This window comes from Spea bombifrons, chromosome 1 (genome assembly GCF_027358695.1).
Source record: "Spea bombifrons isolate aSpeBom1 chromosome 1, aSpeBom1.2.pri, whole genome shotgun sequence".
NCBI classification, from domain to species: domain Eukaryota; kingdom Metazoa; phylum Chordata; class Amphibia; order Anura; family Pelobatidae; genus Spea; species Spea bombifrons.
Window position 1 is genome coordinate 124,029,977 of NC_071087.1, and position 17,336 is coordinate 124,047,312.

General features: G+C 36.1%; 1 protein-coding gene across 1 annotated transcript in view; it reads right to left on the minus strand.

Moving 5' to 3' along the window:
• The window catches only part of TMEM132B (transmembrane protein 132B), a 254,075-nt gene that overhangs the window by 187,158 nt on the left and 49,581 nt on the right, over positions 1-17,336 (minus strand). Inside the window, exon 2 of the mRNA XM_053471844.1 lies at positions 2,986-3,871. Coding sequence (XP_053327819.1) covers positions 2,986-3,871 — 886 coding nt within the window. The remainder of the gene's footprint in view (positions 1-2,985; positions 3,872-17,336) is intronic.

The following is a 17,336-nucleotide window of genomic DNA, read 5'->3' on the forward strand; positions in this document are numbered from 1 at the left end:
GTTAGATGAGTTGCTTAGCCATGTGGACGCTATAAGGAAAGGGGTGGGGCCAAACATCAGTGTAACTGCAGGGAGGGACTGTTAATCAGAAAGGGGCGGGGCCGATTGTCAGTGTGACTGCAGGGAGGGACTGGGAACTGCAATCTACAGCCACGGTATAAGACGCACCTACTTTTTAGACCCCAATTTTTTTTTTAAAAGGGGCCTCTTATACATGGGGAAATACGGTAACAAGCACCGCTAGGAACAATGTTTCTGTCCCTTCAAATTAACTTTAGTATTATTGTCACTGTATTTTCATTGTTTGATAATTTTTGAATAAATCTCACTTTAAAGACCTTTAAGGGCTCCTGAAAACTGTACTTTTTATTACTTTTCCAAAGGAATACTTCCTGGGTGGTCTTGGATAATATCTTTAATAAAGATAATATCTAATTATAATAAAATATATACATTAATATAATGTGTGTGTGTATATATATATATATATATATATATACGCATCTATACATATATATATATATACACACACACACCTACACGAGAGAGATAGAGAGAGACAGAGAGAGAGAGCGAGAGAGAGGGAAAAAGAGAAAGAGAAGCCTTTCATATTGATGGACAGACATATTGAGATTTGTCCATACTTGTGATTTCTCGAACACACAAACATACAAAGCAACAAAGCAAAGATATTTTAATGAATGCTATGTTGAGGACAGGGACCTTTTTGTAACAAAGTATTAAACGAACAGCATTTCACAAGAATGGCAATGGGGTGCAGCTTGTTGTAAAAAAAAAAGCCATTTCTGTCTCCTTGCTGCTGTCCTTGTGACATTCGAAATGAAACAAAACACATTAATGGAAGAAGGACTTGTTTGAAGATAATTGGCTGGATCTGCCAAATCGGAAAAAAAAATAAGAATAAAAAATATGACTGAGTCTTTTGAAAATGCATCTAATTAAAAACTGGCTAATCCGATCCCATTACTGTCAGTGAGACTGTGACCGAGTCAGAAAAATAATACACCAACGGATTTGAGGCTTAACTGGACTCTATTTTAACAGTTTGCTCACATTACAAATGTCTTTGAAGCGGTTAAAATAACCTGAAGAGATGTCACAAAACCTCAGTATGTTGAGACACACAAATGTTTCAAATTAATTGAAAAGAAAAAATATATATAAAAATTCTGGAGAAATCTCAGCTGGAAGATTATAGAAAAGTTTGTCTCATTTATTATAAAATGGTTTCATGCTTTCTTGATCATAATGTACATGCTCATCTTTCAAGTTGAGGGACAGACTCTTGTCTGTAGCACTTAAAATAGTGTCTGACACTTATTCCATACTGGTGCATACTCAACATAGAATATGCATTGTTGCGTAAATTGGTAGTCTGATGATTTATAAAAATCACTCAGTAGTCATACATATAATCATATAACAAAACCAAAAAGATCTTTGGGAAGGCAAAGCCAACAGCCTAAGAAAGCAGACATATCTCTCAAACGTTCTGTATACCGGCAACCTGTCTTCAACCTTTCTGCTAAATCTCTGCACTCCAAGCTTTTATTTTGTTTATCTTCCTGCCATCCACATCTAAAGATGATCTGCGGCAAGTCAAGGTCTGCTTCTCTGGAACCTTTCCTTCATGAAAGATGACAAAAGTTGCAGCCAGAATCTCATAACGAGCAAGGCAGCTTGATGAGTATTCCCCAAAAAATCAAGCTCCTGCCACAGCACCCAAGAGCATCACAGCTCAAACAGCGTCGGCTTTGAACAACATAGACATGATGGCCTAAAGTAATGTCAATACATTTCCCATTACACTCAATTGAATCAATTAAACATAAGTATGTAAACATGTTGCATATGCTCAGCATCACCCCCGAAGAACTCACTGAAGCAGGAGCAATCACACACTCTAGCAAAACATCAATGTTTGGGTAGCAGATATGTCATTAGCTGCTGCTATTCCCATTTCAATGGATACTAAGCTCCCGTTGGAGTAGAATGGGTGTTTTACTACAATCATATTATAGTATGGTCCCTGCTTTCAGTAGATCAGGAGGGGGAATAGATGGGTGAGACAGAAGCACTCCAATAACTAAAGCATGCCTGTGAATATTTACAATGCAGTAAAATGCTCTTGGTTAACTTCATGGGGCTCTACGCAGTTTAGATTAGATATACACAAAATGATACATGCTCTTTATTAGTCTATTTGGAGATGTACGTTTGCATGTGAATCCTGAAAAGCCCAGTTACTATCTACCCAATACAAAACCAAATAAATCATGGTGCAATACATGAATAAACCTTTATATCAACCTATTGTCCATTTGGACAAAACAATTTAGCCTAGCTGCTGCCTACCTACCGATATTGGACTGCATTCAATACACGAGACAAATCTATTGTAAGTAATTGAATACAAATCTTTACTCAACAGGAAAAAATCTAAGATATACTGGCCCGTCTTCATTAACTGCAATAAAATGTGTAACTTTATTTCAAGGAAAGGTATACATTTAGTTGTAATAGATTTACCTCCAACCCTTTGTACCATAGTAGGCAACCTTTTTTCCTACATATATTAGTACAGCTGTTAGTGTTAAATAATGCACCATTAATATGCTCTATTACTGTTTATACAAACGTTTTCATCACTTTGTCAGGGTCATATTAGACCTGGGTACATATACAGTAATTCAAAAAGCTACCAAGACGTAATTATTTAGCTTTTGAGAGTCAAAGGGTCTTGCAAAAGAATCTGATAAACCAGTGTGAAACATATCGGATGTTACATATAAAAATTAATTCTAACACAAAAATTGAAGAACTGGACCAATGGGATGGACTAATACGTCAGAATAAAAGTTTGTTTTTTATGATGATTATGTGTTGGTACTTATTTTACATACATTTGTTAATAATAAAGAAAAATACAATATTAGTTTTAAATGTATGACACAACCAGCATACCTCAACATGAACTGATGTGTAGATGAGCCTCCAACCATTGAAACAAAAAATGTCACGATGTCCCCAACCTTCACTGGACTTTGGGGAAAACGGATAAGAATATTGTTATCCAGTCTAAGTACTGATACTCTCAGAGTGTCTTGAGTTGGGTAAACAATTACACTGCCAATTCGTTCCATTGCTGATGAGAATGTTTGACTATCGTCTTTATTTGAGTGAATCCTATTCGTCCATTTAATTTCCTCAGTGGAACACTCTTCGTTTTCACCAGTGGTATAGATGACTTGGTGGAGTTCAACTGGGACTCCTTGGGGTGGAGAGGAATCATTAGGATCCTTGGGAGGTAGGGAAGTTGTTAACCAACTGGCTGAGAGCTCAAGTTCTGCCACACAAAGTCCTAAATTACCTTTCAGTCTACAACTTGATGAAAGCTCCCTACTGTCCAAAACTGCAATCATCTTCACACATGGTAAAACCTCAGTTGAGGTATAGTCATTCCATTCTTTTCCAGCTATATAAAACAACACCTGTACTTTTGGTTTATTTGAATATATGGAGCTTTCGATTATATGGGACCTTAACTGCCAGTTAAATGTGAATTTATTGGTGGAACTGAAAGTGTTTGAGGTTAAAATCAAATTTCGAGGTACTGTTTGTTCTGCTGAATAAGGTCCATACGTGGCGTTTATCCCTGGTGGCACACTGGCTTTGTATAGAAAGATTGGTTCTGTTCGAGACTGCAGACTGGAGTTCTTTGTGAGGTCCTGGTTGGCCTCTTTAAGGAAGAAAGAGACATCGGCATTGCAGATATGGTAGTTTACAGGTAAATATACAGGGAGGGATGAAAACCTTTGTATGGTGTCCATTGTCACTCTACAGTCTGTCACTGAAAGGAAAAGAGAGGAATGCTTCAGATTAGAATCAATTCACCCATTCTTAGCATTGAATTCATACTCATTGTATAAATACATACATCATTTGTATAAATCAGTGGTTCTTAACCTTTTTATGTCACCTCTCTTGTGAAAGTTCTTATGACGTACGCCTCCCAAGCTTTAACGGCACAAAATTTAGGCTTAGGCAGGAGTTTGCATAAAACGAGTTATAGTTGAGAGGCTACTCACGCCTCCCCTGGAGTTGGTCCAAACCTCCCCAAGGGAGGCATACCCCACAGGTTAAGAACCCCAGGTATAAACGATTGTTGAACCAAGTACTTCAACGATGTTCTGTGGATGGTAAGCATAAGTTGTGGAATTTGGCCATTAAAAATCTTCTAGCTCATTCAATTCAGCTATCTATATGATATGGTCTTTTCATATCACACCAAATTCAAATGCTACATGTTGATAAAACGCAAGCAAAGTATTTTCAAGAAGTTGTAAATAGCTTGGAAGAAACTAGTCTGTATTATGTTTCAAACAGAGTCAGGTTTTACAGCGGATGGTGTGAGTTTTGCATTCTTTAAATGTGGAGAAGTGTATATATATATATATATATATATATATACATATTTATATGTATATATATATACACACACACATAGAGGTACTATCCTAAATGTTTTAGGCTGGTGTGATAACAATATCCAAAGTGTGTGAACCTAATGAAAATCTAAAGCAAATTAATATTTGGTTTAACCACATCTTGCCTTTAAAACAGCATCACTTTCTCTAGGTACACTTGTGTATGAATAAACAATTATAAGAAACAGGTGCTAATATGTAGGTTAAGACATAATCATTAACTGAAGTAGACTTCCTTTACAAGGTGAGGTTGCTGAAGATAGTTTAATGTCAAAAGCCATACACCATGGTAAGACTGAGCACAATAACATGACACAAGGTAGCATCAGCAAGTCTAAAATTTCAAGGCAGACAGGGGTTTCCAGATGTTTTGCCTAAACTCTTTTGAAGAAACACAAAGAAATGAGCAATGTTGAGGATGGTAGACACAGTGGTCAGCCAAAGAGAACTTGATGAAAGACACTTCATGCCTACCTCCCCCAGCTCAGCATTAGCAGAAAACAGTGGCGCCCTTGTACACCCTCCTACTGTCCAGAGAAGTCTGATTTAGAAGTGGTCTTCGTGGAAGACTTGCAGCCAAAAAGCCATCTCTCCAACGTGGAAACAAGGTCAAGCGACTCAATTATTCACAAAAACACAGCAATTGATGGTCTATTCAATGCTGAGAAGTACAGGCAGATACTTATTTATCATGCAATATCATTAGAGAGGCATTGGATTGGCCCCAAATTTATTCTGTAGCATGACAAGAACCCAAAACATACAGTCAAAGTAATTAAAAACTATATTCAACGTAGAGAATGTCTCTGGGATTACATGAAGAGTGAGAAGCAACTGAGACTGCCTACATTCACAGAATAGTGGTGAGGTCAGCGCTAACAAAATTATATACGTGGATACAAATTGTCACAATGAAGATGGGCTTCAAATAAGATGTGCTACAAACAGAAAAATATATGATTCAAATAACAAAACTATATAAACACCCGACACATAAAAATATGGTAAATTAAAGTTAATGATAAAGCATATAGAACTAATTAAAAATTACATATATATATATATATATATATATATATATATATATAACTATACAAATCTATAAACAAAAAATTATGATAAATATATAGAAATATATAAAATATTTAAAATAAAAAAACCTAATTTCAAAATCAGTTTTAAGCCAACGGCCATTAAAGTTTTCATGTCAAAAATCCATTTTATTTCCAGCTGACAAAGCCTCCTATTCTTATCACCTCTCTTCCAACGTGGTGTGATTTTATCTATGACCATAAAAATGCAGAATTTGCTTTTAAACATGATTTAAAATGTCTAGGTCTTGAATGTTTATCTGACCTGTGCTCAATCAAGTTAAAATGTTTTAAAATCCTCTTTTAATGGTCTGCTGGTTTTACCAATATACTTTATTCCACAGCCACATTGTATCAGATACACAACCCATAGTGTTGCAATTAATAAAGTGCTTTACAAGATGTCTTGTTTTAGAGACTGTGGAAGTGAATTATGTTCTTTTATTTGTTTTCCACAGGCATTATCTCTACCATACCTGTGGAAAGGTCTATATGCGAGTACCGCTTTATTTTATATTGAAATTAAATCTTTTCATAATTACCGTCACCATTGCGGGTATTACTCTTTTCTTTTTATGCTTTTCGCCATCAATTCTGATAACTTTTGAGTGAGTGGGAGGGAGCCGTCACATGATGTGGATACATCGTTGCTCTTTTCCAATGATACTGTGTTGCTTTTACTATTGAGGTTATATCGTTACTGACAACCTACTGCTCCAAGGCTCACACAGATGAACGAAGGAGGACTGCTAGTGGATATTTTGTTGCTGATGATCTGCTGCTCCAAGGCTTATACAGAGCTTGTTTTACGAGTATACAACCTTGCAGTTTTTCTTCTTACGATACACCATTTGGCACACCTGTTCTTCACATAAGGACTTTACTAATTCAGACGACTGTATTTTTGGGGACTTTCATTTATTATTTTTTCATTGGTTGTTTGCTTAATATTAACCCCTTCACGACAATTGACGTGTCAGGTACGTCACTAAAAAACATCCCATTGGTGACAATTGACATGTCTTGCACATCATGACGATCGATTTCTTCACCCAAAATGGTGTTGCTCTAATGCCTCAACACGGAGATCAGCAGCAGAGGTCATGTGTGGCTCCTTTCCCGGTCATCAACGTCCACTTTAAATGGTATGGTGACGGTCACCTGATTTAAAAGAGCCTAGGAATTACTACCACAAAGCTTGACAAAGACTGGTGGTAGAATTAGTGCATAAAATAGTTAAAATAATAGCATTTGAAATACCCTGGGGTGCCTAGATTTCAAAAAGATATGGTTTGATGAGGTAAATTACATTGGCTGGCTTCAAAGATGTGCCAAATAGCACCTTGGAGCAGAATTACCAGATTTGGAAAAAATAATTGTTTTTCAAATAGCAAAACTTTACTTATAGCTTGCAAAAAAAGTATAAAACATTGGGTATTTCTAAACTTTCTATAACTTTTTTTCAGAGTAAATTATACAATATTATCAAAATAATGCTATATAAAGAAATCCATTCTGAAAAACACAATATATAACTTATGTGGGTTCCGTAAATAAGAAAATGACAGCTAAACATGAGCATCGCAAACATTGTTTGTCACAAAGGGTACAAAAAATAAAATCAGCCATTGTCATGAAGGGGTTAATGTGTCTATTTTTAAAAGCATTCTTACTTTACAACATTTTTTCACACTTGCCTAAAACATTAGTACAGTGTTCCCTGGCTGGCGGTAAGTATATCTCATGGCAGGAGAGGTGTTCTTCCAAAGTGCATATGATGGCTACAATGTCCCTTTAAAAACTGCCCTAAATTAGAAAATCACTATTTGTTCTTTGAGAACAGACAAGGAAAGGAACAGCAAATGCCTTAGTGTTACTAAGCAAAAACAAAGAAAACACCTTAAAATATGAATCCTTTTAGATTAGCCCATAAAAATGCAACAATCAATTAAATTAAATTATAGAAACTTTGATGGCAGATAAGAAGCGCTCAGCCTATGCAGTCCGACCAATGGCCTCATACCCATTATATGCATACTTAAATTAAATTTTAACAAATCTTTTGAGGCGTACTTTTTACAATGCTGTATTATAGTCTGATGCCAGGCTGCGGAGGTGCACAGGTTTTACCACACCATCTATGCTAAGAATATGTGATCCCACAAAATCCCCTTTTCATTACCTTACCTCGGTTCTCTGATTTTCTACCATGGAAATCAATAGTTATTACAGAGGGGATTACTATGCTAGAACTACTGAAATTAAACCAATTTCTACCAAAGCTAAATAAATAAATGCCTGTGTAGACTCGAAACAGCCAACAAAGTAATTTGTGGGGAAAAAAAGTTATATATATATATATGCCAAAAAAGTCTACATTATTGTTATGTAATTTAAAGTCAGAATTCCTCTACGGCCTTGATTAATTGCATATTAGATATAACTATAGCTACTAATAGGTTTTGATCTTAATCTTCCCATAGTATACGGCTAGTTGCAGATGCTCTTTTTTAAAATAAAATGGAGCATGTAAATAAAATGTAACGTTTATTTTGTTTCATGTGGTAGTCAGGGTGTATGCATATTTTTATTGATTGGTTGTAGACACGGGTTTTCCTCTAAAGCCAAGTGTTGATCTAAACTTTATTTCAGATATTTCAACTTCACAGAGACAGCCTTCCGCGTATGTGGATGATAGAGAGGAAGAAGCCTTTCTCTAACCCTATTTGTCCTGCTTTACCTCTCTTACTCATATTTACTCTTACAAACAGAAATATAGAGCTCCTGTGCCCTTGTGACAAACACTGTCATTAGCCTATCGGGGAACATCTAGACTCCAGACACCCAAAGCCTTTCCTTTTCGGGATGCAGGTAGACAGTTCCACCAACGTAATTGGGTGGTGCTGCTGGTGTCAGCGGGCGGTTGGCTGTTGACACAGTCGGTCCTGCTGCTGGTGTCCTGCTAGTCAACATGCATGCATGCTATACTCACTGCAAGCCAGCTCCAGCGCTGGCTTATACAAGAGTTCCAGGGGGTCTAATTAGATCCTTAACATGATTTCAAACCGATTTCAAAGAGAGACCTTTTCTGCCACGGATTGGTTGCTTCAAGCATTAAAATCAGGACCATGAAAGGAGTCTTCTGAAAGGTATGTATTATTTCCCCTACAGGTATGTAACGCACATTAAAGTACTAAAATACCGGAATATACATTAATCATTGGTGGGGTTATATGGGACACTAGACTGTCCCTTTAAAGTGTTTTCACTTTCTGTTCCCTCTAGCTCTAAAGATAAGTATCCTCAGTGGGAATATAGCTGTCACACGACATTTTAAAGTCTATGGATCTAAGCTAACCATATTTACATTAAATTAACTTCTATGTATCATGTACATGAAATTAAATGCTGTTTTATTGACAAAAATCACTCTGATCTACAATGTGTTTGGATAGTTGTAAAGTTCTTCCTGTGCTTTAAACATATTTTATTTGATCCATAATAAATAAATGCAATATCATTGCAAACTGTATTCCAAACAAGCACTGCATGATTAAATCTTTTATTGGGTACTGTAGAGCTCTAGTACCACAGGTGACAGATACGCATTACTGTGGTTAATGATTATATGTTGTCTCTTGTAGAGACTGTTCTTTATTTTTTTTTATTGAACCCCCAAAATATCCAATAGATCTTGTTCTGATTGTAGTAGGACGATAGCCCTTGAACTGTAATCCATTAAATACCAATAAACTCAAAGACGCAGCACTGTAAAAAAAATAATTCTTGTACTTATTATATTCTAAATCGGCGAAACTAAACCACATGATGAATTTATTCTAGTGCACTATGTACACATGGTCTTTCCAGAAAGTGATGTCTCCCAGTGCACTCTTGATAATCTGACCAATATGGGACTGCAAGCTCAAGAAAGAAGTAGATATCAACACAAACAAGAGATTCCCATCACAAACAGTTGCCCTCACAGTGAAATGCGGCATGGCTGTAATACAAAAAAATCTGACTGGGAAAAAAAACATGGAGAAATTGTCACACAGAGGAAAGAAGGTTTATTTTTGGCAACTCCTGTGGTCAAAGCTGACATTCTCGTCTTCTTTGCAAGAAACTTTGTACACTCTAGCGGTGTAGTTAAAAGCATTAGTAAATCTATGCCTTGAGATGCTTCTTCTGGCCCCTGATGTGTTTCTGCTGGTTCAGAGGCTGAATTTGCAACCCCGTGGCCCTCTGTTCTGCATTTCCAACAATTTTAAAATTAGCCTTCTTAGACAATGACAGTTTCTACCTCTACCTCATTCCTTTGTAATCTCCTACTAACTACTATTGAAGTTAAATTAAGGATATGAACTATTTAGGATAGTTTTGGATCTGCAAAATATCAAAATATTGGATATCGTTTTCTACAGCACTTCCAACATTGATAAGTAGTAGGCACATATTTATAAGACTGACACTGTGCAATGACATGCTTTATACTAATATAATGGTCTTTTTTTAAGATAAAGGCCTATTCTTTTCTCACCTTTGTCTTCTGCATTAGGATCAGTAGACATCACATCAAATACTACGGAATTATTAGCACCTAATGTACATTTATACCAGATTTCAATGTGCAATGCAAAATGGAGGAATTTGCTACCATGGAAGCGATAATAACAAAATAATGATTTTCTCCTGACGGGGCCAGTAAACGGGCATGTCTATGTTTTTTTTAAGATCTCCCCCCATTAAAATAATATTTGTAAATGACAAGTGCAAAGCATGGCTTGTAGAGCCAATGCTATAGAATTGCTGGTCATCTAGAAGTACATTGTTTTTGGGCAAGGTAATTGTTTATTTTGCAAAGCTTTATGTGTATGTATAGTACTATGTTTTTGGATTCCTGCTGTTCTTCCCAATTTTGAACCCTAATTTTTTGGCAGAGGCGAGATATTCTACTTTTGAGTCTCATTAAGCTAAATATGGTTGCTCAGTAACATTAACAAACAATAAAGTTCAAGACAAGAAATTTGCAGAAAGTAAAATATCCCCGTAAATTGGAATTCTGGCGGTAAATCGCATTAAAGTAATCCACAGTCTAATCCAAGATTATTACATTCACCTTTATGGTTGAGTGAAAATGAATCTCCTCTGCTAGAATAAGTATGGCAGGAATGTTTCTCCGTAGTCTAAATACAGATTATAATTAACTCCGGCTGAATAAATCTACATTTAGCATTCAGCAGCAATTTGTAAAGTAATACCTTTCTCTATAACTCGATGGCAAGAAATGACTGGATTAACATCATGTAGAAGTCCTGTCATTGTTACAGTAATTAATTTGAGAGTCTGACAAGCTTTGAATAAAGGTAATCTAATATCCGCAATGCTAAGGATTATCTCTGGTAGTAACACAAACCTATACTTTCAATTGGAAGAGAGGTTCCAGACTTTGTGAGTTTTGATTTTTCATAATTGTTCGATGCTATGTTTTACCGTTAGGGCAACTAAACCTGTGTGCAACAATCCTTCTAAAAGATGCATTTCTGTAATACCATGCCTAGGCCTTAACGCTGCTGGAACGCAAGGAAATTGTAACTTATAGTAGATAACAGGAACAGACTTCCAGTGGTAGCCTTAAAAGCAAAAAAGTAAAGAACTTTTGGGATCTGTATGAAGTTATCCTATAAAAGAATGAGAAGAAAAAAAGAGATTCATGGGACAGTTGGTTCTCTTCTACCATCACTATCTATGGCTTTGGTCCCAAATAGCCCGGTGCAAACAGAAGAACGTTAGCCAGTTGCAGACTTCCAACTATTTGTCTTTTCTTACCCTTCATGCCACGTGCTTTTCATATGGCACTAAAAATGTTCCATTACAGGAGATCTCCATAAAATACTATTCTTTATTGCAAATAAGATGCTCTCTGTCCTATTCTTGCTCTGGTATTTTACAATATAAACAAAAATATTATGTTGGGCAAAACTCTCACTTTTTAGTGCTCTTGACTATTATTATACCAATAATGTCACAAATTGTAGCTCATTAAAGCCATCTACAAAATGTGGCAAATTCTTAATCTTTTTTTGTTGTATATTTAAGTCATCGCTACAGTATAGTACCTCTCCCACTCACATCCATAATTTTATCAGTAACAACCTATTAGCTATTAAAATGTTATTAGCTATGCAAGAAACACATTCACATTGTGCCAAAGTATTATGTATTTCCAATTTAGTGACAGGTCATGGTCCATTACTGGGGCAAATTTAATTAAGGTGAATTTTATTAAGGAGAACATTTTCTATAATTATGAATTACCACACAGAGCTTAGGAGTATGATTGCCAATGGTTAAAAGGGAAGTATTTGTTAAATTATTAGTACAAAAGGACAAAATAATTTAACAGTGCGCCAATTTTTCTTTTTGAAAGAATGACATTGTTATTCAATGCTTGTTTTAGCGCTTGTTCCCAAGTGTTAATATAACACGACTGTCTTGTTGTGTAGTTGTAACCAATAGGGTACTTTGATTTTTAACTTCATGGTAAACGATAATCTAATGAGAAGACCTAACACATAATTACACCATAATTGCATTAGCACCATCCTGAGAACTTAAATAAGAGGTATGGTCAGGTAAATGCTGTGCTTGAGATTGGTATAAGTCCTTGTCATTTTAGTGTATTTATAACTAGTTAATATGCATAAACATATAGCATATTTTGGTAACAAAAATCATACAAGGTATTTGAAGAACCTTCCATGGCTATAGATGTTTATCATACAATTACCAAATGTATAGATATCTCCACCCAGTTATAAGCATCGCATTTCCATGCCGTGCAGCACTTAAAGTTAAAAATAAATAAACACAGAATGTTAAGCAAGATAAAAAAAAAAAACATTAAGTCCATCTACATTTTACGCTAGCCATATGTCTATGCATGTTTACTGTAATTAACCCTTCCTACGTCTGTTGGGAAGCTGTTCTACTAATCTACCACCCCACATCAGTGAAATTAAACTTTACATTATATCTAAACATCTGATCCTCTAGCTTTAGATTATGCCATCTTATCCTGGCATTTATTCCATCTAGGGCAGAATAGGATATTCAAGGATAAGTATGTAATGAGGTCACTATTTAGAAGCATAGAAGTGATCATCCAAGTGCTGAGTTCACAAACATCCAAGCTTTTAAAGAGCTAGCTGTGCACCTGGCCCACAATACTAAAGCCCCGCGATGAAAGTGAGAGACTGGGACCTCAGGCCTCTAGAAAGCCATCTGTCCGCGAAGAGGTTGCTTGCCTGTGGCCTGAATAGCAACTGGACTAAGTGTGTGCTGTCAGGGTTAGAGGTATCCTACCAAAATATGCTTGCAGCGTGTCTGCATATTGAATGTTACTATATGAAAGTAGGGCAGAGGGACAGGTGAGGAAGGAACGCTGAGGATTTTATTAATATTACTTTGGTTTGAAATCTAACCTTCCCCACAAATATGAACCACCCCCGGTTACGCATTTCTTTCTTTTATATATTTTTTCCCCCCATGATCATCCAGTTTACTTTAGTACCTTTCAAACTGGGTTTTTTGTCCTTACAGGAAAACATAGTATTTCTGGGGCGTAATGGGAGTGTTATTCACTATTTCACCTTACAGCTTTCTAAAGAAGCTTTGTTCAAAACATTTCTTTTGCATTATACATGTCTTTTACTAGGTATATCATGGATTTATTTTTTTGTTTTATTTACCAGTCTTGTCCAACACCTATTTACAGAAAGGGAATACTTACAAAACGCATAAAGCAGCAGAGAAGGTTTTTTGTGTGTCTTGATGGTTTACTTTTAAGAGTTTTTGTTTCGTCAAAGTTATTCTTAATATTGAACAGGACAACAAAACATACACATATTGTCATCAGGCAATGATTTTGGCCGGAGATCAAATATCTCAGTTTATTCATGTGCCGTATCCACTCCTGAGTTCTGCTTAAAACTTATGATCAATATTCTGCCCAGCTTCTGGAATATGTAAAAGGAGAGAATGCATGAAATCAAATGAAGACCCCTCTGGAAATCCAGTACATTAAATTATCTCTCCTGCTACAAAACCTCATTACATGAACAGAATCTATCCTTACTACCCAGTATGTCTGCAGTATTCATGAGCCACAATATGAATATGCATAGAGGTGTATTCAAAGCAACTTTCTAATGTAACTTGACTTTGCTGCAGGCATGCAAATGAAAGGGGCTGATTCGATAAAACAGGCAACTTAGACATACAGATGTCGGCTAAGACTGAAATCCCATTGTCACGATACAAAACGACAAATGTGATACCGGGAAAAAACAAATAATACACCACAAATATACATACCTACACACATATACTGTAGATACAGTGATAGGGCTAGGGCTGGAGATGCATTACGTTATTTCATTATTCTTACAAGTTAAGGGATACTTTAAATATGCATTCTTTGCTTTCATGGCTACATAGTTTATTAAACAGATCCAATATCTTTTATGTCACACATTTTGGCAATGTTCAGGGTCAGTTGTTGATCTAAAATAGAATTTGAATCCTTTTCTTATAGCAACAATAAAACACATGTATATGTCCAGCACACTGCTGAGCAGAAGGTAAATTTATGTCAGAAAATGATCAGATGGGAGGTGCAACTTTACTGCAGAACTATCAGCTCCAAGAGGGTGCAACAGAGGGTTCAGGCCCTTAGTCAGTCCTTAACCGTATAAATCATCATCTAGCTTCTTATACTGTGAATGACAAAAAAGCCCTCATTGATGAACCCTGATTTTCAAAGTCTAGAAAGACCCAGCTGAGGCGCTCCTGTCCTCCGGAAGGAAATGTGTGATCGGGAATTCCGAGAGTACCTTGACACATTACCGGTCAGCAGGAAGCCAGCGATGGCTCCCTATGTGCCTAATGTTATACATCTGTTATCAATAGGTATGGCCGAAACATCTAAACTCAATAAATAGGAGGGGCGTCCACATGCTTTTGGTAATCCACTGCATAAGAAAACCTTACTACATTGTAATTTTCCAGTTTTTTAACATTTTTTGGTTAAAATATCTTTTGTCATAGTTATTTGTTGGCTTAAATGCAGTGCATCAGTCTCTTCCTTTGGGTTCTGACTGTTAGGGAGATCACCAGCGTGTTGCATTTGGGACACCTGGTCTATTAATTACAAAAATATGGAAATATATGGGACAAATATGGAACTAGGATAGTGACATATATCTTAACTCTCTCCACAATTATGATGCATGACATGAGAATAAAACGGTTTGGATTCCTACTTCATTTAATTCCTAACACTTATTTTAATCCAATCTAAATAATAATGTAATTCAGATTTAGAACACTGTGTTAATATCTAGATAGACTGGAAGAATTAATGAGCTGGAGGTGTATTCCAAGCTTAGCACAATTTTCTGTATAATGCACACATATTGACCAAGTACACTGCGGTCTTCAAATGAATTATTTAAGTCTTTCCTTCTCCATTACCTTGCTTTTTTTACACCTGATTAGAAAAACAACTAAAGCAAGATGTGTGATAAAGCTGAATACACCTTTGTAGGAAACAGACATTTCTATTTCTCTATCCAGATTAGCCAAATGAAGATCAATGTTTCTATAAATCTCAATGACATGTTAATGCAAACCTTAAAAAAGATAAAATGCCTTTTATCACAGTCTAAGGAAAACCTAATAAAGATTTAACAGTCCATGAAGTCATGGGATATTCAAGGCTGTATTCTGTTAGCACTTCTTCCTTCATTAATTTATTCTACTGGTTGATTCCTTGTATTTGGGAGAAACAGAATCAGTCACAAGCAGATCAGAACGATTACTAGACTGTTCATATATATTTACTATAAATATATAGCACAATATGTCATTGACCATGTAACTTTGCTTTTCACAGGATTCCGAGCCAAAGAAGCTACAATATTACTCATGTCTGATTCCCGAAAACATAATTGCTGCCAAGTCAATTGAAATATTTTTTTGAATTGTAATTAATTCAATGTATAGTATAACACTGTTTCGATTTGTATTAAACTGAGCATTTCCTTATACAGAAAACCATGCCAGACAGTTCTTAAAAGATCTATTTGTGTTTACAGATATCAAATGGCCCCAAAATAATTAAACATAGAAAAAGGTGAGTTCTACAGGGAGAGTCTAGGAGTCATAAATAATATTATCAAAAAATAAATTACGGAGACACATCTCCAAAATAAAGGATTAAAATATGTTAACTAAGGAGCACAATACCAACACAGTGATACGCATTATATATACACATATATGTATACACATTTGAAATATTTGTAAAGTTATTTACTTCGTATCACTAAAGGTGAATTTGGGAGTATATCTGTCTGTGTTTGGACAGAATCGCATTTGTTAGAGGAGCATTTCTGTGTAACAAATGAATGCATCTTTAAATTGTGAGATAAAACGTTGCAGGCTTGAAACCCTGTGCATCCGAGATGCATTTTTCAAGGGATTCCATATCACTCCAATTGCAACAGAAGGTTGTGCTAGCATTCCTTCTTTGTGCAGTCAGTCACATACACACAGTCTAAAGACAAAGCAGGGGCCAGGTCAGCTCAGAAGAAAGAAGCTGTCAATCACTCAGGGTGCAGAGATAAAAGAGAGCGCAGGTGCTAATAGTAACAGTCTCACAAAATGTCATTTTATAGAATGAGGCAATGCCAAATTAGTTAGGTACCTAAGATAGAAATAAGAACAACACAATGTATATTATTATCTATACATACACACATACATACATACAGTATATACACACACACATATATACACACACGCTCAATATTTGACTCTCGAAGGTTGTGTTATCATTACTGTGAGAGTCCACTCCAGTAATCCAAAAATGATGCAGAAATAATCCGAATGACTGTAAGGATGCTTAAGGTTTTATATAATAAGCCACGTATTAGAGATTTCACATTCATTTTTGTGACACTTTGTATTACATACCAATCAAATGGATCTCTGACTTGCACACACAAACACACTGTATTTTTTAATGTGGCTACTTAATAACTTGGCTTTTTAAGCTGAGCATCTATCATTGTGTGCACTCAGGACTGAACTATTAAACTGCGTAACTTCCTGCAGCCATTGAACACACAGTGCTTGTTAATTAATATTACAAGTACCTGTAATTTTGGCCAATAATGGCACATGCCTGAAAATAATGTATTGTAGATGGATATATGCAGCCTTGGATTGCAAATAGGTGAAAACATAACCATTACTCTAAATGAAGGCCACCAAATCAAATTGGAGTGAGTCACACATTTCACATATTTATTAAGACGTGCAAGATAAGCTAACATTCGCAGCCATTATAAAGAGCTCTGAATTGCATGGAAATCTGCTAGTCTTACATACACTGATCCTTCCATAAAGAAAAACGTGGACTCGGTAGCATACCTGGGGGGGAGTGGGGGCGGTCCACCTCAGGTGCCACTCATTAGGGGGTGCCACCAGGCCGGCATCGGCTGTGCACCCCTCCAGAGAGGCACTATAGTTGGGGAGATCAAAGATCTCCCTCTAACCAGCTTAAAATCAGTAAAGGGAGTGGGAGGTCTGCTAATGCAGAGAGAGTGAGTGAGAAAGCATTAGTAAATGTGTGAGAGTGATGGGAGTTTTATTGTAATATTGTCAATGTATG